Source organism: Felis catus, chromosome C1 (assembly GCF_018350175.1).
Source record: "Felis catus isolate Fca126 chromosome C1, F.catus_Fca126_mat1.0, whole genome shotgun sequence".
Classification (NCBI taxonomy): Eukaryota; Metazoa; Chordata; class Mammalia; order Carnivora; family Felidae; genus Felis; species Felis catus.
This window is the reverse complement of record NC_058375.1, coordinates 75,105,861-75,130,051: the sequence shown is the minus strand read 5'-3', so window position 1 is coordinate 75,130,051 and position 24,191 is coordinate 75,105,861. Positions and strand designations below refer to the sequence as shown.

The 24,191-nt window shown below is 33.8% G+C and overlaps 1 protein-coding gene across 2 annotated transcripts in view; it reads right to left on the bottom strand.

Annotated features, from left to right (window-relative positions):
- Positions 1-4,843: 4,843 nt before the first annotated feature.
- PKN2 (protein kinase N2) overlaps positions 4,844-24,191 on the bottom strand; it is a 129,295-nt gene continuing 109,947 nt past the window's right edge. The window contains exons 16-22 of one of the 2 annotated variants that reach the window (XM_011284886.4): positions 22,314-22,490; positions 17,805-17,867; positions 16,552-16,628; positions 11,339-11,481; positions 7,973-8,080; positions 7,520-7,600; positions 4,844-7,434 (exon numbers count right to left, since the gene is read on the bottom strand). In XM_011284886.4, coding sequence (XP_011283188.3) covers positions 7,231-7,434; positions 7,520-7,600; positions 7,973-8,080; positions 11,339-11,481; positions 16,552-16,628; positions 17,805-17,867; positions 22,314-22,490 — 853 coding nt within the window. In that variant the 3' untranslated portion in view covers positions 4,844-7,230. Of the gene's footprint in view, positions 7,435-7,519; positions 7,601-7,972; positions 8,081-9,429; positions 9,963-11,338; positions 11,482-16,551; positions 16,629-17,804; positions 17,868-22,313; positions 22,491-24,191 lie in introns of those variants that run through there. The other variant, XM_011284888.4, reaches the window with a different exon arrangement.

The following is a 24,191-nucleotide window of genomic DNA, read 5'->3' as shown; positions in this document are numbered from 1 at the left end:
CTGACCCCTTTCAAATCAGAAAAGTGACCAGCTTTTTCTAAATATATTACTTTTTCCCCTTTAATATGGTAAATGATAATCAGAGATTTTCTAATATTAAGCCATCCTTTCATTACTAGCATAAGCCCAATTTATCGTGCCCTTTTTATACATTTGGTAATATTTTGTTTAGTATCCTTTATCAGTATTCATGAGTGAAATTTGCCAGTAACATACTCTCTTTGTATATTTTGTTTTCTAGATTATATTGACCTCACAGAATGAGTTAGGAACTATAACTTTTTCACATTATTTAAAAAAACTTTCTATGTGGTCAAAATAATCTCCTTGAAAGTTTGGGAGAGTTCACTTGTAAAACACTTTGGACCTATTTTTTTTGTGTGTGTGGACTTTTAATTTCTGCTTTTAAGTGATTAATGTTAGAGTGACATTATTCACACTAGCTTAAGCTAATATTTTTAGAGTTTTCAGATTTTCACTATTTTTTCATATTTATTTGCGTATGTTAATAACATCTTTTAAAAAATCTTTGCTTGTATTTGTATTTTTCATTTATAAATAGCATTTATATCTACTTTAATTTTTCATAGCTATATCTATTAGCATTTTCAAGGAATAAGCTTTTGGCTTATTTCTATTTTACTGTTTTTTCTATTGTTTACTTTCAGTTATTCTGTCGTCCTTTTTCTGATTTCTGAAGCTGAGCAATTTGATCAGTTTTTTAAAACGTTCCTTTAAAAAAAAATTTTTTTAATGTTTATTTTTTGAGAAAGAGAGAGTGAGTGGGGGAGGTGCAGAGAGGCCGACAGAATTTGAAACAGGCCCCATCCAGCCTCTGAGCTGTCAGCACAGTCCATTGTGGGGCTCGAACACAAGAACCACATGATGATGACCTGAGCCAAAGTCAGGTGCTTAACCAACTTAGCCACCCAGGCGCCCCTAACCCTCCTTTCTTAAATAGGCACTTAGTTTGCAAATTTCCCTGGAAGAATTACTTTTGCTGCATTTAATTACGATTCTTTCTGTGAGCCAATAAAGGGTATTTAATATTGGTTTTCAAATCTATTTATCTATTAAAAATCTACGTGTTCCAACCAATTAGAAAATATAATTGGTGTAACTATACTTTGTACCAATTAGAAAATATAATTGGTGTAACTATATTTTGTTATTTTCTACAATTTTTTTTTTATGGCTCAATTTTTATAAATGTTCCATGTAATCTGGAAAAGAATGTGGAATCTCTTAATTGCTGGATGCAGAATTCTATATACATTCAGTGGGGATCAAGCTTATTGTTCTATTCATTCTCTCTTGATTGTAAAAAGTCTATTTTCCAATAATGAAAGTTGTAATCTTCCAACCTGATGGGTATATGATAAGTATTTTGTAGTAGCTCTAACAATTTTTGCTTTATGTAGAGATTACTTTATTAAATACACACACATGATTAGTATATCTTTTTGATGAATTGAATCTTTTATCATTATGTACAAACTATTCTTGGTGATACTTATTTTTTCATGATGGGTCTAAAATCTGTTTTGATATTAAGTAGAGCTACCATAGCTTTACTTTTGTTTTTGCATTGAATATTTTTACTCATACTCTTACTTTCAACTTCCCTTATATTTTAGACGTATCTTTTTGCTAATATTATAAAGCCAGGCTTTCATTTTAAGAATCGATTACTTTGGGGGGGGACCTGGGTAGCTTAGTTGGTTAAGTGTCTAACTCTTGGTTTTAGCTCAGGTCACGATCTCACAGTTGGCGAGTTTTTGAGTTCTGTGTCAGGCTGTGCGCTGACAGCAAGGGGCCTGCTTGGGATCCTCTTTCTCCCCCTATCTCTCTGCCCCTCCCCCGCATGTGCACGCGCGCGCGCACACACACACACACACACACACACACACACTCAAATAAAACTTAAAATGAAATTTGTTTTTAAATAGTAAGTTTGTTCCATTTATTGTGATTATTGGTATATTTGAAATTATTTTTACAATCCTCTCTCTTGGTTTGAATGTTATATGCACTATATTCTTTTCATGAATATCCCTGGCATTTTATAATGTATATTTAACTAAAGTTAATTAATACCTTGACACCCCAATGATACAACAGAATATTTCAGCTCTGATCTTCCCTATCTCAGCTGTTTTACTACTATTGTCTAGAATTTCTGTTGACTTAAAGAAACAAATCATCTGTTCTACTGATTTACCTAAGTGTTTACACTAATTTACCTGTTTACACAATTACACTTGTGATTTACCTAAGTGTTTACAATTTTATTTTTTCCTAAGCGTTTTTGTGTTTTAGATCACCATTCTGGGATCACTTTCATCTCTTCTTGAAGCACTTCCTTTAGAGTAGGACTCCTTTAAGAGTAAACCCTTTAAAAAATACTTTCATTGGGGGGTACCTGGGTGGCTCAGTTGGTTAAGCATCTGACTTCGTTCAGCTCAGGTCATGATCTTGCAGTTCATGGTTTCGAGCCCCGCATCAGGCTCTGTGCTGACAGCTCGGAGCCTGGAGTCTGCTTCAGATTCTGTGTCCCTCTCTCTCCTCCCCTCCCCTGCTTGCACTCTATTTCTCAGAAATAAATAAACGTTAAAAAAAGAAAAACTAAAACACTTTCACTTGCTTTCATTCTTAAACTAATTTCACTTTCTACACAATTCCAGGCTGACATTTGGTTTTTCAATGCTCTGAAGAGAATATTCCACTATTTTCACTGTTAATATTGAAAAGTCAGCTGTTAGTCTTTCTTTTATAGACAATTAGTCCTTTCTCTTTGGGTAGTTTCAAGATGTTGTCTTTGGTGGTCTATAGTTTCACTACAATGGTTCTATGTATACTTTTATTTATATTTATCCTTTATGGAGAATATCCTACCTCCTGGATGATTTTTAATCTCTGGGGGAATTTGCAGCCATTATCTCTGCAAGTACTGCCTCCCTTCCATTCTTTACTCTTGGGTCTCCACTCCATCTTCCATATCTCTTAACCTTCTTTTCATATTTTCCATCTCCTTATCTTTTTATCTATTTGAGATTGATTTTTCAGATATATCATTCAGTTCTCCAGTTGCCTCTTCAGCTGTCTAATGTGTTAACACTTCACTGAGTTTCAAATTTGGTCAGTCACGTATTTCATTTTTGGATTTTAAAAATGTTAATTTCTTTAAAATTTCATTGTACTTGCTTATCCTGGTAATTTTAGGTATATAAATATTTTGTACATAACTATTTTATATTTTGTATCTGAGAATTTGAATATTTGCAATATTTTGGAGGGGATATAGAAATTTACTATTTTTGTTGGCTCTCATTCAAGGTAGTTTCCCATTTCTCATGTGTTGCGTGACCTTTAACAGTGTATTACTTGATCTTAATTTGTGGAAGTCCTATGTTCCCATTCTGGAGAAACTCTCATTCACAAAGTATTTGATTCTACTGGTAGAAAAACAACGACTTGCAAATCAGAACTTGAGCTCCTCTAGAGGATTTAAACATAGAACAAAAGTCTTACTGCTATTGCAGGGTTTGTTATCTTCATAATGGCGTTGCTATAGGAATCCATCCTTGGCAACCTCGCCTCTTCTGAGTGTTTGCACTTCCAAAGCTAGATCCTTGCCATTCTGGCTTTTACCCTTTCCACCTTCCTATTTCTCTGGCCTACTTTGTGGACTCAAGTTCCAATCCCAAACTCTGAGTACTCTCACTCTTGTGCTTGGGTACTCCTCCTTAATTCTTAGGTACTAAAGCTATAGCTTGTCCAGATCCATGCTCAAGTGTGTCTGTTTGTTTTGGGGTGGGAGGTTGCCAGACACCACTCTTACCTTTCATGAGACCAGCAGTGCCTCAAATTATGTGTCTTACTGGCAGTCTTGGGAGCTTCTATTTAGTCACGATACTAGAAGTGGAAATCATGCAAGATTTTTGACACTTTGAAGTTATTTAAGAACTTATCTCTATTTATATATGTATATATTTATATACATATGTTTATAAATACATATATTTATATACATATAAGGCCAATACTTGGAGATACAGATCTCAAAAGATAGCTAGAAAGTAAGAATTTTAATTAAGATTATGATCCATGATTTGGCATTTGATCCTCTGAGTCTCTCATACTCACCCTTAGTTGCTTTGGAAAGATCAGTAACACCTGTAAAATTTTTGTTAGATTTGAATCTCTAATGCAGCTTTCACCTAGTTAACATATAATGGCAATTTCCACTGTGACCTCAGTTTGTGCTACAGGGATAGCACAGACCTATCTTAAAATATTCCTAATAATTCCTAATATTCCTTAAATATTCCATTTCTAATAGTTGAATAAGAGGACTATATAATGACTAGCATTGTTTTCATTTACCTATTTTCTGAAAGGTCAGGTCCTAAAAATAAAGTAAGTTACCTCAAACAAAAGGATACTACTGGTATCCTGAATTACTGGTGCTTGAATTTTAATGTATACTATTCCTCATTTATTAAGATTTTGATTTTGCTTCAACTTTCTATCCACATTGTCTAGCACACAGAAGACATTATATATATATATATATATATATATATATATATATATATATATATATATAATCTCCACTGAATAAAAGATGCTATTGATTTTACAGATGTAGAATGCAAACTTTCCCCATTACTACCAGTGAAGTGGACAGTTCGCTCTCAGATTTTGCCCTTCCCCAGGACCAAAAACACTTGCAAGAAGGCTAATAAGCAAAGTTAGTCTTTGAGATCTTGAATATAGTAGAGCTAATACACATTTTGACGAACAGAAAGTTTCCAAAAGGAAAAAATACTTAAAACCAAAGTTACAAATTATAATCTATTTATACTTTAATTTGTGCATTTGTGGTAATTTATGACTGCAAAACACTTTTTTCTTAGAATGACATAAAGGCACATTTCATTTCAATGCATAGTGTACCATTCTAAAATATACTAATAATTTCCTTACAAAGTGCTTGAGCAGTCACTTACACATACAGTAATAGCAAAATATATTTACACTCTATAGAGTTTAAAAATTTAAAATCTGACTAAAATATATATATTTTTTAAAAACTACAGAAAATATTAGTGCTTTCTTCAGCTTAATTGTGTGAATATACCCTGCCCTCTAATTTTTTCTTAGTGATTGACTTCAATTAAAAAAAAAAACAAAACTTCTGTACACTGTGTAGTTACATAATGCTATGTCAGGTTTTAATGCTAAAAGCCTATTTTAGACATTGCTTTCTATGCATATTTGAGAACCAGGAAAGGTGAGCAGACTGTACCTCAAAAGTATTTAGTGTTTTTTTTTTTAATGTGTTAACACTGTGTAAATTAAAGCCAGACACTTAAGCTAAGATCCTCTTCTGTCCTTTAACAAGGAAATTAACTGGCATTTTAAAATAACTTTAAACAACTTATTGCTCCCTCTTTCTATAAGATTTTCCCCCAAAGAATCTTGGGTAATAATAGAATTGGAAGGAAATAAGAATTCTTGGAAAAATTGTAACTGTTCTCAGAGTATACAAAAACATGCCAGCACACCCTAGCAAGTCTGAAGTATTGATAAACTTTCTACAAATCGATGTGCTTTTATGTTTCTCATAGAATTTAAATTTGAACAATTTTTAAGACATGAGATCACTGTGATTAAATGGCTAATTCAGTATGGTTAGTTCACAACTTGTTATTCCTGAGATATGATGACCCTAACATGCTAAGCACAGAATTAAAGATGTTATTATTGAACTAAAGAAAAATAATGCAGTCATACACGAGAGGAAAAGGATGCAAAAACTAACAACAACGACAAAAAAACCAAAAAACTCCAGGCAAGTGGAAAAGTCATGGCTTGCCAAAACTCTTTCCTCTAAGAGCATTAAAAAAAGCCACAAATGGATCCTCTGAAGAGTTGTAAAAAGTATTTGATGAAATTATTTTTGAGACTTTTGAGGTACAGCTTTAGTGTTATAATAATTTTATAAAATATAGACTGTTTTATCAAAAATATTTATACATTCTGTTACAATATATTGCTTTTGCCCTCAGTAACTGCCAATATAAAATCTGGATCCAGTGGCCTAAAATGTACAAATGCACTTAACGTAAATGCTGGAGTTTGAGGTGTCTGCTTGGCCACTGTACAAAAGTGATGAAGTGGTGAAATTAAATAATAAACCTACAACATAGAATACATTACAACTTGCACATATACATGTTCACAGCATGTATACAACAATAATCCCTATGTTTTAACAGATATAGTTCCCTTCTACAGTAGATACAAGAATAAGATAAACTGGGCTGAAAAATGTACAACGAATATCAAAAAAGGAGTAATTAGTCCACTGATTTTGGAAGAAGGTATGATTGAATATATCAAGTGTCTAGACTTTGGGAATGCATACAGGTAATACAGTATCTTGGTTCAGGCTAATCAGAAGTCCTCATTCTTAAAATTTTAAGTAAATGCTGATGTTTAGTTGTTCCTGTTTGCTTCAGCATGGTTTAATAAACAAAAAATTGTTTGGCAAGTAGCTCTGTTGGAAAGCTATGAGGCTCTGTTACATGGTTGGTAAAGATAAGGCGATAAAAATTTTCTCCTAATAAATATAGAAAATTTATAAAACAAGACATCAATTCATTTTTTTAAAAAAAACAAGCCAAAAAATGTGCACAAACTACCACTACATTTTTTTTGATATTATAGTAATTTCATTAAAAAAATAAGAGCATTTGCCTTATTCGAACAGATTTACTATGTGTGAACAGTAATAGCATCCCAAACCCTTTTTGTTCTTTTTGTAAAATATAGCTAATTGAAGTGAAATGATTAATCTTCCTTCCACTTAAGGCAGGCATAAGGCATAGCGAGGGACCGTGGAAGAGTGGTTTTTTTTTTCTTTTTTTTTTTTTTTTAAATAGACTATTGATCCAAAAGTATTCATTTGTGATAGGTTTTCATGGCCGATGTTCATTCCGCTTAAACTCCATGAAACTGTTTCCAGTGCTCAGATTTATGTTGAAAATACATTAAAAGAAGCCACTTTCAAGAAGATTTTACAATAGTACTTTTAAAGAAATCTTCATGTGTTTAAACAAAAAACTCAGAAGCTACTGGTGGCACAGAGAGCAAATGAAGGGTTGCTATTGTTAAGAGGTCTTCTTGTGAGTTAGTTTGCTTGGTTTCACAGTGTCTAGGAACTTAACACCAGTCAGCAATGTAGTCAAAATCTCTGAACATTTCTTGCTCCTCTTCTGAAAGTATCCTTGGTTCTCGAGGCGGAGTCAAAATAGGTGCTTCTGAGGTAAATTCATCATCAAAATTACTAACATCTTCTCGTCCTCTAATGGTAGGTACAAATGGCGGCTTTACTTTTTTGTCCATCAGAGCACTCCAATCAATTAGCTGGATTACAAAATATAAAATGATCAGTTTAGTTTCCTACACTTAATTTCTATTTTCACAAAAAATTTTAAACTGTCACACTTACCCGGAAAAATGGGTGCTTTTTTACATCCTCTGCATCTTTCTCACCAGCTCCAAGTCGCCGCTCAGGATTTCTTCGTAATAGCTAACACAATATAAAATATAAAAGTTAAAATAAAACCAGTGACTTCGTTGATAAAGATTCTCATAACTTGCAAAGATTTAGATTTTTTTTTTGGTATGTGTTTGTCTAAACCATGCAACATCTATGAACTAAAAAACAACTTCTAAAGTTCTAATTGGGTTCTCCCGGGAGGGTGAAGAGTTAAGTCTGGGGAGCCACCCCTGGAGCCAGAGATGTCGTGTCCCCCTCCTCTTTAATTTCCCATTGCAAACAATAAAGGCCTTTTCTGCCGTAAAAAGAAAAAAAATAAAAATAAAAAAAAGATAAAGTTCCAACTGGGAAATGTCCTTCAATAAAAGAAATTTAAGCAGTTTATAAACCACTAGCTCTTACCCTTCTCATTATTGATATGGCTTCTGTAGATAAGAACCTTGGATACCTTACTTCATCATTTACAATACTGTCAAAAACTTCCTCTTCATCATCACCAGGAAAGGGAGACTAGAAAAAAAATCTCTGAGTAAGTCAAAATGAATTTCAATACTGTAAAATCTTATCACCTATCCAAAGTACAGACAAGAACCAAGTAGTGAGGAAAACAAACAAAAAACTTACCAAAACACCAAACAAGAAAAGACTGTGAGAAGCCACAAAAGATACACAACAGATCTATTATACAGAGGATATACCATATACTCTTATTGAAATCTTCATCTTTATTTCACAGACTTTAATAACAAACTTGGTTATATTATACAATATCATTTTTTCACTTAATTCCATTCTATTTTATTTAATTCACTTTTTCATTTATCTGGCCAGTCAATATTTTGAGTGCATACTAGATAGTAAAAATTATTTAGATAATCAACATTTCTCAAGAAGCTCAATCTTGTGGAAAGACAGAAAAAAATGGGTAAAGTAAATATGGTAATAAGTGTCACCATAGAGAGAAGCTCAGAGTTTGTACATCTGAGTTGTACATCTGATATGGATGTACTTTGAATTTCACAGTCAATAGCAAATTAATTAGCAAAACACAATTAGAGATCTGCAGGCATAATGACGGCACTAAGTAGCAGCTGCCAACAACATTCAAGTCTTAGGGGCATTTCAGTTAGCAGAGTATTATTAAAATGTTGCTCATATTGACAGGAATGACCCTAAGTCATAAAAACATATTTAAATTACATTCAGTATAACAATTTGATGCACAAAATGATAACTCTCAAATATATTGAAATGTTATTATGAAATATGACTTACTATTTCAGAATTTGAGATGACTTAGATTTGGTTGCTTGTTTCCTGTAAAGTATTAATGAATAAGAGCCAAGCAGAAAGCAGTATCAATGGAAAGGGAAGAATCTTTGACTTGAGGAATCTATGAAAATGAATTTAGAACCCAACCTCCTAAAGCTGAGCTGCCAATCTTATTGCTCATATGTAAGGAAATTTCACACTTCTCATTTACTGAAACCTTAGTTTGTTCATTTACGCACTCAAAATGAATAAATCAAATAGATAAATGAAGTAACTGCTATGTGAGATAATATCATTTCTTTCTGGGATTGAGATAGCAGCAAATTAGAGAAAAATTCCTTTTCACAAGAATTCTCAATCAGAATTTCAAGTGGTAATACAAAACACTTTTGTCTATTTGATCAATTTTGTATTTAAAAAATGTCACTTTATAAATCCCTGAAGAGTGACGATATACCCACATATTCATTAAGATGTTAAAGTTCCTTGTTTCTGCAAATAGATTATAAATTAACAGGATGAACAATGGAATGCTATCAAGTATGTTTTAAAAAGATATAAAAAGAATTCAATAGTCTGTTCAGATGTCAACAGTGCAACTCCAACATCTGTTTACTTAAAATTTCTCTGATGCTTCAATTCTCATTTGGCACCAGGAAGGGGGATCTGGTCCTTCCTGTCCTCAAAACCCATACAAACACAAATACACATTTGAAAATGCATGATATATCCAGTGAATTTTCAAATCTTTGTAATAATAGAGTAATTAGACATAAACATCAGCCAAACCTGACTTTTATCACAGTTAAAAGATATTGCTAAAATCTTACCAATGTTAAACTGGTAAATTTAAAACTATCAAGTACTGATGAGTTTTAAGTTTAGTTCTTTTCCCAACTACCCTCTTACAAAGGTGCTAAAGAGAAAGGAAACTGCAATAAACAATTGTGAAGGAATAGCTGGATCCACTGTCTTTTATATCCTAGTAATTAACAGGTTAATCAATTAGAAGCTCTTTTTAAAAATACAGAACAGGAGCTTCTTCATTTGCTCATTGCCAAGTTTTCCCGTCGCTGTAGAAGAGGAAGCAGAATCAGCTGGATCTTAATTCTGTAGTATTCTGCAATAAATTCACATTTTTTGCCTGTCAGAGCTAATATGGAGAGTCAATTTTAAGCAAGCATGTAATTTTTGGTAACCTAATTAAATCTCATACATAAATGAATACATTAAAAAAACCCAAAGCAACAAAACTATTACTTTGAAAAAAGGTGTGGGGTGGGGGGGAAGTTCAAGTAGGTCAGAGCTTACAGAAACAACTATTATGAGTACTTCTTCTTCTTCTTCTTTTTTTTTTATTATGAGTACTTCTGGCATTCTTAGAAAGCAAAGACCACTGTGGATTAGGGATAAAATACATCTTTCCATCTTAAAACACTGTATAGCAGCTTTTCTAGATAGAGGTAGAAATTTTACTAAATCACTGGTCTTAAGAATAGAAATAAGGTTAGGTGGATTCCATACCCCGAGGTAACAAAGCATAATGGTTTAGGGATAGGAAACCAGAGAGCCAGAGTTAAAAATCGCAGCTCCACCACATGAGAACTCTGTGACTTTAAGCAAGTTATTAACTTCTTTGTGTTTCCACTTATACACCTGAAAATGCGCCTAAGACTAGTACTGAGCTCATTAAAGGCTGCTGAAAAATTAAATGAGCTAATATTTATAAAGCAAATAGGATAGTGCCTGGCACATGGTAAACATTTTAATTAGCTACTTCTTTTCCTCCTTTCCTAAATATCCACTCCAATATAACATACCAAAGTGGCTGTCATTTGGATGGACTAAAATACTTTATTTATATGAAATAAGTGCCATTATATGACAATACAGGGTAAAACTTTAGACATTTCTGACATTCAATAATTTGGTCAATCATTTATTCAGCTACTAATTTATTCATGCCTAGAATGTACAAGCAAGGTTTTTGGTACTGGGAAAACTGCAAAACAGTGAACCAAACTCATTTTTTTTTCATCCCAAGATCATCCCAAGATCAAACTGTAAGCAGTTTTCAGTTACTTGTCTAAATATTTACCCTTTCCCAAGTCCAATTCATTTTGAGCAATGCATTTATTTTGACCAATGTATAACTGACTTTTTGTTACAGGTATAGAGTACATTCTTTTCATTAGTCTTTCTGTTATTCCCTATGAAATGATCAATTATATATGACCATGTCTTAAATTCATAAAACACAAATAACTACAGCATACTGAAATATAAGGTATGATTTTCAAAGTTCTATAGATAATATAAAAACCTAAAAAACACAGTGAAGGTAATATAGAATTTCAGGCAATTACTAGTATATTATAAATGTGTATAAGTATGTGTAACTTAAGCTCCACTTATGCAGGAAACATATTAAGTCATTTCTAAATGACATATTTTGTTCTTTCCTAATTTCTCTCTCATCTATTTTATACTGCTTACCTCACCAACGAGCATCTCATATATAAGAACACCAAGGCCCCACCAGTCTACAGCCCTTGTATAGGATGTTTCTGTTAACACTTCTGGGGCAAGAAATTCAGGAGTGCCACAAAATGTGCTTGTTCTATCTCCATATCCCATTCCTGAAAAGGTAAAATTTAAGCATTTGTTAGCAAAGAAAAAAGTCTAGACCAACAGATAAAAAATTAGACGATATCCTTAGGAAGCAAAATTAAAGTTCCATTTGTGCATGGTGACCAAACTTAAGATATACCAGACTTCTACAGAAAATGTTAAGGACTGGTACAGAGAAAACTGTGCAACAGTAACTCTATTATTTAATTAATGGGTAAAAATAAAGAAGTGCAATTTTCACACTTCATTTTATTTATTTTCTCTGTCATTACAAATGATGCTAAGAAGTTACAAAAAAAAATTAATTCTGAGCTTCAATTTTTATCATCTTTTCAATTCAAACTTTAAAATATTTTATCTGGTTCATTATAAAAAATAACATTTAGTTTGGAGAATACCAAAATGCAAACCCTTGGATAAGCAAGAGTTAACCACCAAAACAACCTTGAAGAAGAAAAAACAAAACTGGAGGTATCACAATCCCAGATTTTAAGTTATACTACAAAGCTATAGTAATCAAAGCAGTATGGTACTGGCACAAAAACAGACACATATATCAATGAACAGGATAGAAAGCCCAGAAACAAACCCACAATTATACGGTCAATTATTCTTTGACAAAAGAGGCAAGAATATGCAATGGGAAAAAGTCTCTTCAACAAATGGTGTTGAGAAAATCAGACAGCTACATTCAAAAGAATGCAACTAGACCACTTTCTTATACCATACATGAAAATAAACTCAAAATGGATTAAGGACCTACATGTGAGACCTAAAATCATAAAGATCCTAGAAGAGACCAATTTCTCTGGAATTGGTAGTGGCAACATCTTTCTAGATATTTCTCCTGAGACAAGGGAAATAAACCAAAAGTAAACTATTGGGACTATGTTGAAATAAAAACTTGTGCAGAGCAAAGTAAACAATAAACCCAACTAAAAGCCTACTGAATGGGAGAAGATATTTGCAAATGACATATCCAATAAAGGGTTAACATCCAAAATATATAAAGAACTGATACAACTCAATACCAAAAACCCCCACAAATAATCCAGTTAAAAAATAGGCGGAAGATATGAACAGACATTTCTCCAAAGAAGACATCCAGATGGCCAAAAGACACACTCAATATCATTCATCATCAGGGAAATGCAAACCAAAACTATAATAACATATCACCTCACACCTGTCAGAATGGCTAAAATCAAAGCCACAAGAAACAAGTATTAATGAGGATGTGCAGAAAAAGGAACCCTCTTGTGCACTATTGGTGGGAATGCAAACTGGTGCAGTCACTATGGAAAACAGTATGGAGGTTCCTCAAAAAATGAAAAATAGAACTACCTTATGATCCAGTAATCACACTACTGAGTATTTACCCAAAGAATACAAAAACACGAATTTGAAACCATATATGCACCCCTCTGTTTACAGGAGCATTATTTACAATGGCCATAATATGGAAGCAGCCCAAGCACCCGTCAGTAGATGAATGAAGACTATGTGGCATGCATATGCATATATATATACACACACACACACACACACACACACACACACACACACACACAATGCAATATTACTCAGCCATTAAAAAGAATGAGAAATGTTTCCATTTGCAACAACATGGAGGGAACTAGAGAGTATAATACTAAGTGAAATGAGTTAGAGAAAGACAAATACCATATGATTTCATGCACAAGTAGAATTTAAGAAACAAATGAACAAAGGGGGAAAGAAAGAGAGATAAACCAAGAAAGAGACTCTTAACTATAGAGAACAAATTGATGGTTACCAGAGTTGTGTGGAGAGGGTGGAGGGGATGGGTGAAATAGGTGATGGGATTAAAGAGTACACTTATCGTAATGAGCACTTAATAATGTAAAGAATTGTTGAATCACTATATTGTACACCTGAAACTAACGTGACAGTATATGTTAACTATGCCAGAATTAAAATTAAAAACTTAATAAAATAAAAAAGGAGTTAACCAATGGTGCCATATACACATACAGTATTAATCTTTTAACTAGTTCACAAATTTATATTTCTTATAATTTAGTTTAGTAAATTTTGTTTAGTTCATAATTTTAATTTTGTTTATCATAACTTAGTAATATATTAATCAAATACACATTCTACATATTGAATATGTCTCAATATATTCTAAAGTGTTAAAAGCTCCTTATAAACATCATCTTAGGAAAGAATTTGAAAGAAAAGCTCTCAATTCTAAAGTATATATTTATAATGACTGAAAATCTCAAATGAACTTGGGAGTCTATGGACCAAGATTTGAAGAGCATAATTAAATACCTTAGCACAGAAGGGTGGAAAATTTGTTTTTGCAAAATTTCTTTAACATTGTCACACTTTTTTTTTCTTCAATAAAATATTATTTTTAAAAAGAGCTGATATAGTATGTACATAGGTTCTACACGAACCTTTTATGTGACTTGGCCAAGATTAAAAAAATGTTAATTAAGACCAAAATAGAACTAGTATTTCTTGATTTTTATTTTATGCTTTGATAAAAACTAGAGGAGATTACAAACTCCCTATTTTCAGGATAAAACTACTCTTAATTTTTTGTTTCATTTATAGTAGTAGTAGTATGAAATCTGTCACATTTTAGTGTAGTATATATGTCAACTGCAGTAGTTATCATATTTCATTCATTCTGGTAAATTTTCTTATCCTGATATTTTTATTGCCATTTCTTTCTTTCTTTCTTTTTTTTTTTTTTTTTTTGAGAGAGAGAGAGAGAGAGAGAGAGAGAGAGAGAGAGAGAGAACACATGAGAAGTAGGAGGAGAAAGAATCTTAAGCAGGCTCCACAAGCACAGAGTCTTATGTGGGCCTTAATCTCATAACCGTGAGATCATGACTTGAGCTGAAAGCAAGTTGGTTGCTCAAAGCGAATGAGTCACGCAGCACCCTTGTCCTGGTATTTTTTTTTTTAATTTTTTAAACATTTATTCATTTTTGAGAGTGAGAGAGACACAGTGTGAGCGGGGAAAGGGCAGAGAGAGAGAGAGAGACACAGAATCCGAAGCAGGCTCCAGGCTCTGAGCTGTCAGCACAGGGCCCAACTCGGGGCTTGAACTCACGGACTGCGAGAGAATGACCCGAGCCAAAGTCAGATGCCCAACCAACTGAGCCACCCAGGCGCCCCTGTCCTGGTATTTTTAAAAAAAGGTGAAAGTAGGCCCAGTTGGCTAGGACTTCAAATTGGTTAAACTCCAAGGAAGGAGTTAACAACAGGCTCTTAAGAGTCAGAAAAGTCTGGGTTTAAATTCCTGCTTTGCCACTAGTTAGAAAGCTTAGAAAAGCTGTCTAACCTCAAAGGCTAGTTTCCTCATCTATATCCTGGGGGTTAACGCTACTACCTACCGTCACAAGACTATTAGAAATTAAAGGAGATCATGCATATGAAGAATTTGGTAAATTTCTTGGCAATTATTAAGTGCTCAAAAAATGTTATTAGCACCTACATGGCAGGTTGATTTGCTGGACAAAGAATCTAGAGACAGGAAAGTTGAAGAAGCTATTAGTTTTTCAAAACAAGATGACAGCTGGCAGTAGTAGAGAGGAAATGAAAAATTTAAGAAATATTAAGGAGGTAAATGTCAGCACATTTTGGTCATTAACTTGATGAGGAAAAAGAACAGAGTCCAGGATGATAGTACATTTTCAAATAGGGAGACTGAGAAGATTGTGGCACCATCAACTATGAACTGGACTACCTGAAGAAAAGAACCTATTTTTGGTTGTATAATGTTGGAGGTACCTATGCATTTTTCAACCAAAGCTGTCTAGTAGACAGTTGAATATTTATGTTAGGAAAGGAATAATAGATTTTGGAATCATTAACCCATTATTTATAGTTAAAAACTAGCAATGATGAACAACAGGCTAAGGACAAACTGAGGAACAAAGGCATTTAAATCAACAGTGTTTAATACAGGAAAGTCCAATAAGAGGAAAAAAAGTATTACTGAATTCAAATTAAGAGGCTGGTGGATAACTGATGGTGATATATTTACAAAGTTCACTCATTTATTCATCCAGCTGCTTATTAATTGAATATTCACTGAATACTCAAGATGTGCCAAGCACTATACTCTACTGTGCTATGAAAACAAAGCCGAGGAACAAGAAGCTTGTGCAAAAGGGGGAACACAATGTTCATTACAATGCAATGTAATGAATTAAATGTCAAGATAACAGTAACTATTTACTATATGTTAGACACTGTGTCACATATATCCAATTCTTGAAATACTCTTAAACAAGAAGCACTATATTGATTTTATATTTGAGGAAACAGACTCAATGAGATTCAAAGTAACTCATCCAAAGACACAGCAAGTAAGTGGCAAAGCCAGGGTTCAAACCTAGGACTGTATGGAGCCTAAACCTACAGTCTTTATACTTAAGCCACCTCTGATTCATATTTCCCCAGTTTACTTATTTACTTTTGAATATATAGACAAGATTCTGAGATATATGCATATTTTCTTCCTATTTAAAAATGTTAGAAGTTTTAAGAAGCTGGACAGAAGTCATCAGGCCTATGTAATTTACTTTGTACAGTCCCAGCAAAGTAAAAAAAAATTGGTGGCCTAACCAATGTTTTCTCAGAGTAGTGACAGAATTTTATTTATTTTTTTAGAAAGAGAAAGAGGGAGAGAGAGAGAGACAGACAGAGAGAGCATGCGCACGTGTGTGGGGGAGAGTCAAGAGGGATAGGGAGAGAGAATCTCAAGCAGGTACCATGCATAGCGTGGAGCACGGGAGATCATGACTTGAGCCGAAATTAAGAGTCGGACACTTAACTGACTGAGCCACTCAGGCGCCCCCATACAAAGAGGATCTTAGGTTTTACATTATGATTTCTGAAAACCTACCCTATTCATAACCACAGAATTCTTAATAATGTGATAATCAGATTACATAATGTCTTAACAAAGAATAAAGTTAAAAATACATTTTGCTTTCCATAGACAAAGTTGAAAAATACCAAAGTACAAAGGAATAGTAATCCATTAGAAAAGGAACTTTAAAATATCCAATTACCTTCTTTGCAAAGACCAAAATCAGCAATTTTCACAAAGCCCTCTGTATCTAGCAATAAGTTATCCAATTTCAAATCTCTGTTCAGGATAAAAAAAAAAATGCAAAATGAAAAAAAATCAATAAAATCAGTAGATAACGTAGGATAAAAATAATTTCAACAGGAGCTGTACTTTTTTTTTCTTTTTTACTAAAAATGAGTTTTTCATGTTATGATTTGAGATTTAAATATATTACAAATGCTCACTTTTCTTCCTTTTCATTACTCTACATAATATAATTTCTGAATAATTTTCTCCACTATACAGAAAAGAATGTTTTTTAAAAGGAATGTTTTATCTATTTAAATACGTATTTTAAAGCGTGGAAGGAGTTCAAGTATTTTTAACTTTGGTTTTATTAATTTGTTATTTGTGATAGTCTGACTTGGACTAAGTTTGAAGTTCTTCTACACACCATCTGTAAGAAAAGACTGTCAAGGTATCAAGAGGGCAGTTTTAACCAGCCTTATTCTAAGAGAATAATGCGAAATAAAGAGAAAGTTATCACTGACCAAAACTGATTAAATAAAAAATTGATTAAAAATTAAGTTAAAAATATTTTATCCTTTGAGAGTAAAACAGGGCCATGAGGAAACCCTCACCTTGGATATATTGTTAGAAGTTTGAATACACTGATGTTTATGGTCTCCTTACTAGCCTTCCTGAATTTGTCTAGTCTAGAGCAATGCTATTCAAAGTGTGGTCCATTGCTTGGCTGCTGGGCTATTATTTGTTGCTAGTCTGCAACTTGATAAGGAGCTTATATTAGTACATAAGGCAACTGTGTCACCAAGTACAGTGTTTAGTTGACAGCAAGACTTAAGGAAGCAGGGTGATGTTTTATACTCTGGTACACGCTACTTATTTTATCATGGACAAATTCTGAGTAGTATTGGTCTATCAAAGTTTTCTGCAGTGGCTCAGTTGGATGTAAAATATTCACCAGAATGAATATTGTTAGTGAATTTTGTTATCAGAGCTCAACTTATAATTTGACATTAATTAGGTAATGGGCAGAAGAATAGGAACAAAGAGGTTCATCACATAATTATTGTGTAACTATTTCTTTCAAAATTGGAGTTTAAAATTTTTAGAGGTCACTTATCATTTGAAAGAGAAAATTAAAAAGCTGGTTAAACACAAAATATCCTTAATTATTTTTAATTCAAATTCACACCAAAATAAGCCATTAGAAAGCATCAAAACTTTACTCACCTATAAACAATTTTGTGTTCATGTAAATACTGCAACCCAAGAACTACACATGCAGCATAAAATCTGTATGAAGAAATAAAAAGATGTTCAATAAATTCCACTGCTGTTGAATCCCAGTTTATAATGTTATGCTCCAAAGCAGAATTCTGTAGTAAACTAACTTCACAAGTATTTATTTAGTCCCTACTATATGCCAGAGACAGTAAGACATGTCCTAACAATCAGGGATAAAATTAAAAACTAAGAAAAATACAATGTCTACAATGGGAGCCATTAACTTTGCCTGTCGCTAAAGTCCTCAGAGTAGACATTTGATCTGGAAAAATACAATTTACCATAAGGGCAGAAGGACAGTGTAAAAGGCAGAACTCTCAGGGGGGAAATACAGGGCATTCCCTAGGATGGAAAGCAACAGAGGTGTAAAAGGCACCTGTGGTAACCAATAACAAGTTTTTTGTGGCTCAAGTAAAGAATGGGGAAGAAGTGGGAGACAAGGCTGAAAGGACAGCCTGGAGTCAAGTTGTGAAGGACCCTAAGTGCCATATTATGGATACTGAAATTTCTATTTTTAGCGGTAGAGAATCACACCATTTAGGTCAGAGCAGAACGATCACATTTATGTTAGATTTTTCTGAGGGTAGTATGAAGGCTGGAGTAGAAGTAGGTAGATACCCAGAGGAAAAACAAACAGATGAGGCTATTGTGGTAGCACAGATGGGAGACCATGAGAACCTCCAAGGTAGTGGCAACAAAGAGAGTAAAGAGCTGGGTTCAAAAGAAACTTTAAAAGTAGCACAAGACTGGTGTCTCCCTAGCAGCAGAGGATGAGGGAGAGGGAAAAACTTAAGACGACTCTTAAGATTTCCTTAGTGTAAAGAGTAATAGGTAAAGAGACAGAGAAATAGCCAAAGTTTTGTGGGGAAAATGAGGTTGACTTAGGTTGACTTTGAATGGTCTTGGGACAGGTGAAGAAACTGGGTAAATGGGTTTGGATCTTAGGCAAACTTGAGTCCAGCTAGAATATTAACTCTTGAGGAATAGGACCATGAGGGTCTTTTGCAGTATTTATCCTAAATGTTTAGAATAATGCCTGAAACATGGCAGGCTTACTAAATGAGAAGGGAGGTAATAAATACATGAATTTACAAATGCAGATGTGTTCAGTGCAGAATAGTCTATAAGGAAACACTTAGGAGAATCAGGTTTTAATTATGCAAGTAATACATAGGTATTTTCTCTATCAAGTACACATAATACCTCTGGCCCCAAAGCACAATACTTCATTCATCCATCTATCCATCTCACCCCAGTGCCACTACCATCTATAGAGATAACTAACTACTCTTATGTTTGGTGAATGTTCTTCGAACTCTTAGAATGCACATGTAGATAATTTAGCTATGTCATGTGTTCCCTTATTTAACAAAAAATGGGACCATAATTTGGAAAAATTTTAAAGTGCAAGTATTTAGAAATATTTAATTATATATTAGATCTTACATAATTATTTGTTGAAAGTTTAAAGAATTTAGCTCAAGTCCCATTCAAACAGATATGATTCTAAAATTGCTTATTTTTATACATAAGATTTTGGTTACCTTATTTTGGTAACAAAATAATATTATAACAATTATAAAAATACCTTGATTTCTCTTTTATTTCATTTTTTGTAAACAAATCACCCTAATGACACCCAACAAATAATGGGTATATTGTTTAAAATATATATTTCACTAAATGCTTACTATGCTATGTGTCAGGTATATGTTACGTATTTTCACTTATTAGCTTATTTAATCTTCAAATCAAAGCTTTAAATCTTTCACAGAAACATAATGAAGCTTTCAGAGAGAGTAACTACTCTGTCTAAAGGTACAAAGCTAGGAAACAAACTATTTTTGATACCACAGTCTCAGTCAATAAAAATTCACTGATCACCTAGTATGTGCAACCACACTTCCAGGTGTTGCACTAATATACAGAACAGACATCCTCCTCCCTTTTAATGAGGGGAGATAGACAATAAAAAGATAAAAAATAAATAGATAATTTCAGGTAGAAATAAAGTGCTATGGAGATAACAGAAAACAGCGTTAAGACTTATCTGATTTGGACATTAGTGATGTAGTGGTATTTTAGATAGGGTACTCAGGAAAGGATTTCAAAAAAATAACATTTGAGGTGAGATCTGATCTAATCCAATGGGATCTAATCAGAGGGAGGTACTTCAAATTTGAAGTACAGCAATGTAGCATTTTATTCTTTATATTTTAATGTTTATTTGAGAGAGAGACACACACACAAAATGAGTGGGGAGGGGCAGAGAGAGAGGGAGACAGAGAATCTGAAGCAGACTCCAGGCTCTAAGCTGTTAGCACAGAGCCCTACGTGGGGCTCGAACTCACAAACTGAGAGATCATGACCTTAGCTGAAGTTGAATGCCCAACCAAGCCACGCAGGTGCCTCTATTTTTCTTTTTAAGTTTATTTACTTTGAGAGGGGGAGAGAGAGAGAGAGAGAGAGAGAGAGAGAGGGAGGGAGGGAGAGGGAGAGGGAAAGGGAGAGAGAGAGGGAGAGGGAGAGAGAGAGAAAGAGCGAGCGAGCATGCACTATCAGTGTGCAGCCAGACACAAGGCTCAATCTCAGAAACCACGAGATCATGAACTGAGCTGAAACCAAGAGTCAAACACTCAACCGACTGAGACACCCAGGTGCTCTGGAATTTTATTCTTGTATTTCATTGGGCTTAACTGTTTCATCTGTACATGATTTGTATTCTCAGCAAAAACAAAAGTTCCTTAAAGGAGAACTGTATTTTAAATTTCTTTAAAAGGGGGGGGGGGGTACATATCAAAACAAAAACAAATTCCCATGTGCAGGCGGGACAGGCTAGGCATAGTCCAGATGCTCTGGTTTTAATTTTTAAATATTCAGGAAATGCCTTTTACTTTCTGGCTTCTGTCTCCATTTTGAAAGTTTCACTAACCATCAGAAATAATCTATTTCTTCCTTTTTTTTTTTTTTAATGTTTATTACTTATTTTTGAGAGACAGAACGAGCATATGCAAGCAGGGGAGGGGCAGAGAGAAAGGGAGACACAGAATCCGAAGCAGGCTCCAGGCTCTGAGCTGTCAGCAAGAAGCTTGATGCAGGGCTTGAACTCACAAGCCAGGAGATCATGACCTGAGCCGAAGTTGGACACTTAACTGAGCCACCCAGGCACCCCAAGAAATAGATTTCTTAACTATAGGGAACTGATGGTTACCAGAGGGGGAGGTGAATGGGAGGATGGACTAAATAGGTGATGGGGATTAAAGAGTGCACTTATGATGAGTACCAGGCATGAAATTGGTGAAATCACTATATTGTGCACCTGAAACTAATATAACACTGTATGTTAACTAACTGGAATTCAATAAAATAAAACCTTTTAAAGAAAATGACTTCCTGTCTTTTGGCTTGAACAACTGGTACTGCCTTTTATTAAGGAGAAGATTAGAAGAGTAGCAGGTTTGGGACAAGTGGGTAAGGTTGGGGGAAATAGGAAAAAATCAGAAATTCAGTCTGCAAAGAGAAATACTTATTAGCCATATGAAGGGAAAAGTCAAGTTGGTGCTGAATGTTATTAGAGTTGGAAGTTTAGGGAAGAGGTCAGGGCTGGAGATACAAAGTTGGTAAACATCAGCACACAGAGTGTGGCTATTCAGAGCACTTTCCTAAGATCAAATCCTAGATTCACCATTTAAGAGCGATAAAACTGGGATAACAGTAAGGGGAAAATATATACACATCTATATTTAATCTCAAACATTTCCAATTACTTATTTTTATGCATTTGAAGAAGCACAACCTTCATATAATAGCAAATTAAGAAACTACAAAAATACAGTGAAAAGTCTGCATATTTCTATACCTTTCATTGGAAGCTATATGCATATGAATTTCTTTTATAGTCTTTCAGAGATATCTTAAGCATGTGCAAGCAAAGACTTAATACACATTAACTTATTACCCTTTAAAATGCAAAAACAAATATTTCATACAAATACTTGATAAAGACTTTTATATTATGTTTTTTCACTTAACAATGTACTTTGAGTATAGTTAAGTATTTAAAGCCATAGTTCTAAAAAAAGTAAAATAAATAAATAAATAAATAAATAAATAAATAAATAAATAAATAAATAAAGCAAGCCAGCCATGGTTCTAGATGGCATTTCCCAGGAAGAAAATATAATAGAGAAAAAGAAGGTATTTTACTAAAATGAACCTAAACTGTTCGTCTAAATTATCAAGTGTGATTTAGGGTAATCCATAAAATTTTCAACATGAACAAAGTAAAATAGATACATTTATATGTAGCAAAGAGGTAAATAAGTAGAGTTCTAATATTCTTTGCAGAAATCTATTTTCCATTTGGAAAGAAAAAAGAAACTGAGAGACCTTTTCTCCTTCCTAGCAAAAAATCTGTCATGAAAAAACGCAGAGAAATGTCCAAAGCATACTCACACAGCTCTTGGTTCAGAAAAGACATCAGTATGAATGTGCATCATTAGGTCCCCACCGGCAGCATATTCCATTACAAAGCAAACATGCTCTTTGGTTTGGAAACATGCAAAAAGGTTCACCAAAAAGGGATGTCTTACACTATTCACAGTTTCAAAAATTCTTTTTTCACACATCAGGCTGTAAGAGAAAACATTTAAAAATCAATAGGTTTTTCAAAAAAAGTTCTGGTTGTAGGTAACATTCTTTAAAAAAATTACTGAACTCTAAAATAAGCAAAGTTCTTACCTATTAGAACTTTAAAACCATAAAATATGCCTTAGTTTTGCTATAAATGCTTTGAAAAATTTGGTCTACTTGATATATAAAACTTCAACTGAAATATATTAATGAAAACTCAGGGTGCCTTGGTGGCTCAGTTGGTTAAGCGTCAGACTCTTGATTTTCGGCTCAGGTGATGATCTCATGGTTTGTGAGTGCAAGCCCCAAATAGGCTTCTGCACTGACAGTGCAGAGCCTTCTTGGGATTCTCTCTCCCTCTGCCCTCCCCTGCTCACGCTCTTTCTCTCAAAATAAAAAAAGGAAAAAAGAAATATATTAATGGAAACTAAAATATATGATTAGAATGACATAAAGATTAGAGTTGACGATAGCATCAGAGTAGCACATACAGGGCTATTGGTTATAGTTAATTAAAAAAAAGGCTTACTTAGAGGTGATTTTATTGGGAACTGGTGAGAGAATATACTGACCTAAAGAATTAATTTAAAAAATATAAAATTTGTGGTGAAGGTAATTTCAAGGACAGTATTTATAATTCATAAGCTATAGTATTCAAGTATTTTTTCAAATAATATATGAAGTTAAAAGGTAAAGATATGATGCATAGAACTTTAATTTACAAGGCTGACTAGAAAATAAAGAGGTACATTGAGAATTCTATTAATTAACATGCTTCAAGGAAGCTCCTTGAGAATGATCTAATTTGTAAAATCTATAGCAATCACAGGTTTTGCCTTTGTAGCAGCTTGTGACTCTTACAAGCTTCTACAAAGAACAATGATCAAACTTACAGACCCTGGAACATTAATTTTGCCTACATAGCAAAAAATACCTTTCTCCCTTTCTTGAAAATATTTAGTAAATCAACCTGACTTTAGAACTCAAAGTAGAAGAAAACCAGGTCAAATATTATTCAAATACAAGTTGGAATTAACTTATTAATATACATTTTATTAACAATTAGATTATGTGTTTTTTTAATGTTTATTTATTTTTGAGAGAGAGATAGCATGTAGAGGGGAGGTGCAGAGAGAGAAAGAGAATGGTAGAGGATCCAAAGCAGGCTCTGTGCTGACAGCAGAGAGCCCAACGTGGGACTCAAACTCAGGAACTGTGAGATCATGATCTGAGCCAAAGTCGGATGCTTAGCTGGCTGAGCCACCCAGGAGGCCCTATATTTATGTTTCTAATTAAAATAGGCACTTTTCTGACCTTAATGTTTTTAAAAAGTATTAATAATGCTTTTATTTTTAAATTAAAACATTTCTTAGATTTTTGTTACTGTTGCTAATTTCAAAACACCAAACTTTAGCTAATGTTAAGAGGGAGGTAGATCCATTCTTCTTTCTTTTGGGTCTTTTAAGAAGGAGTTATTTAAAAAAATTTTTTTAACGTTTATTTTTGAGACAGAGAGACAAAGCATGAATGGGGGAGGGTCAGAGAGAGGGAGACACAGAATCTGAAACAGGCTCCAGGCTCTGAGCTGTCAGCACAGAGCCCGACATGGGGCTCGAACTCATGGACCGCGAGATCATGACCTGAGCCGAAGTCGGACGCTTAAGCGACTGAGCCACACAGGCGCCCCAAGAAGGAGTTATT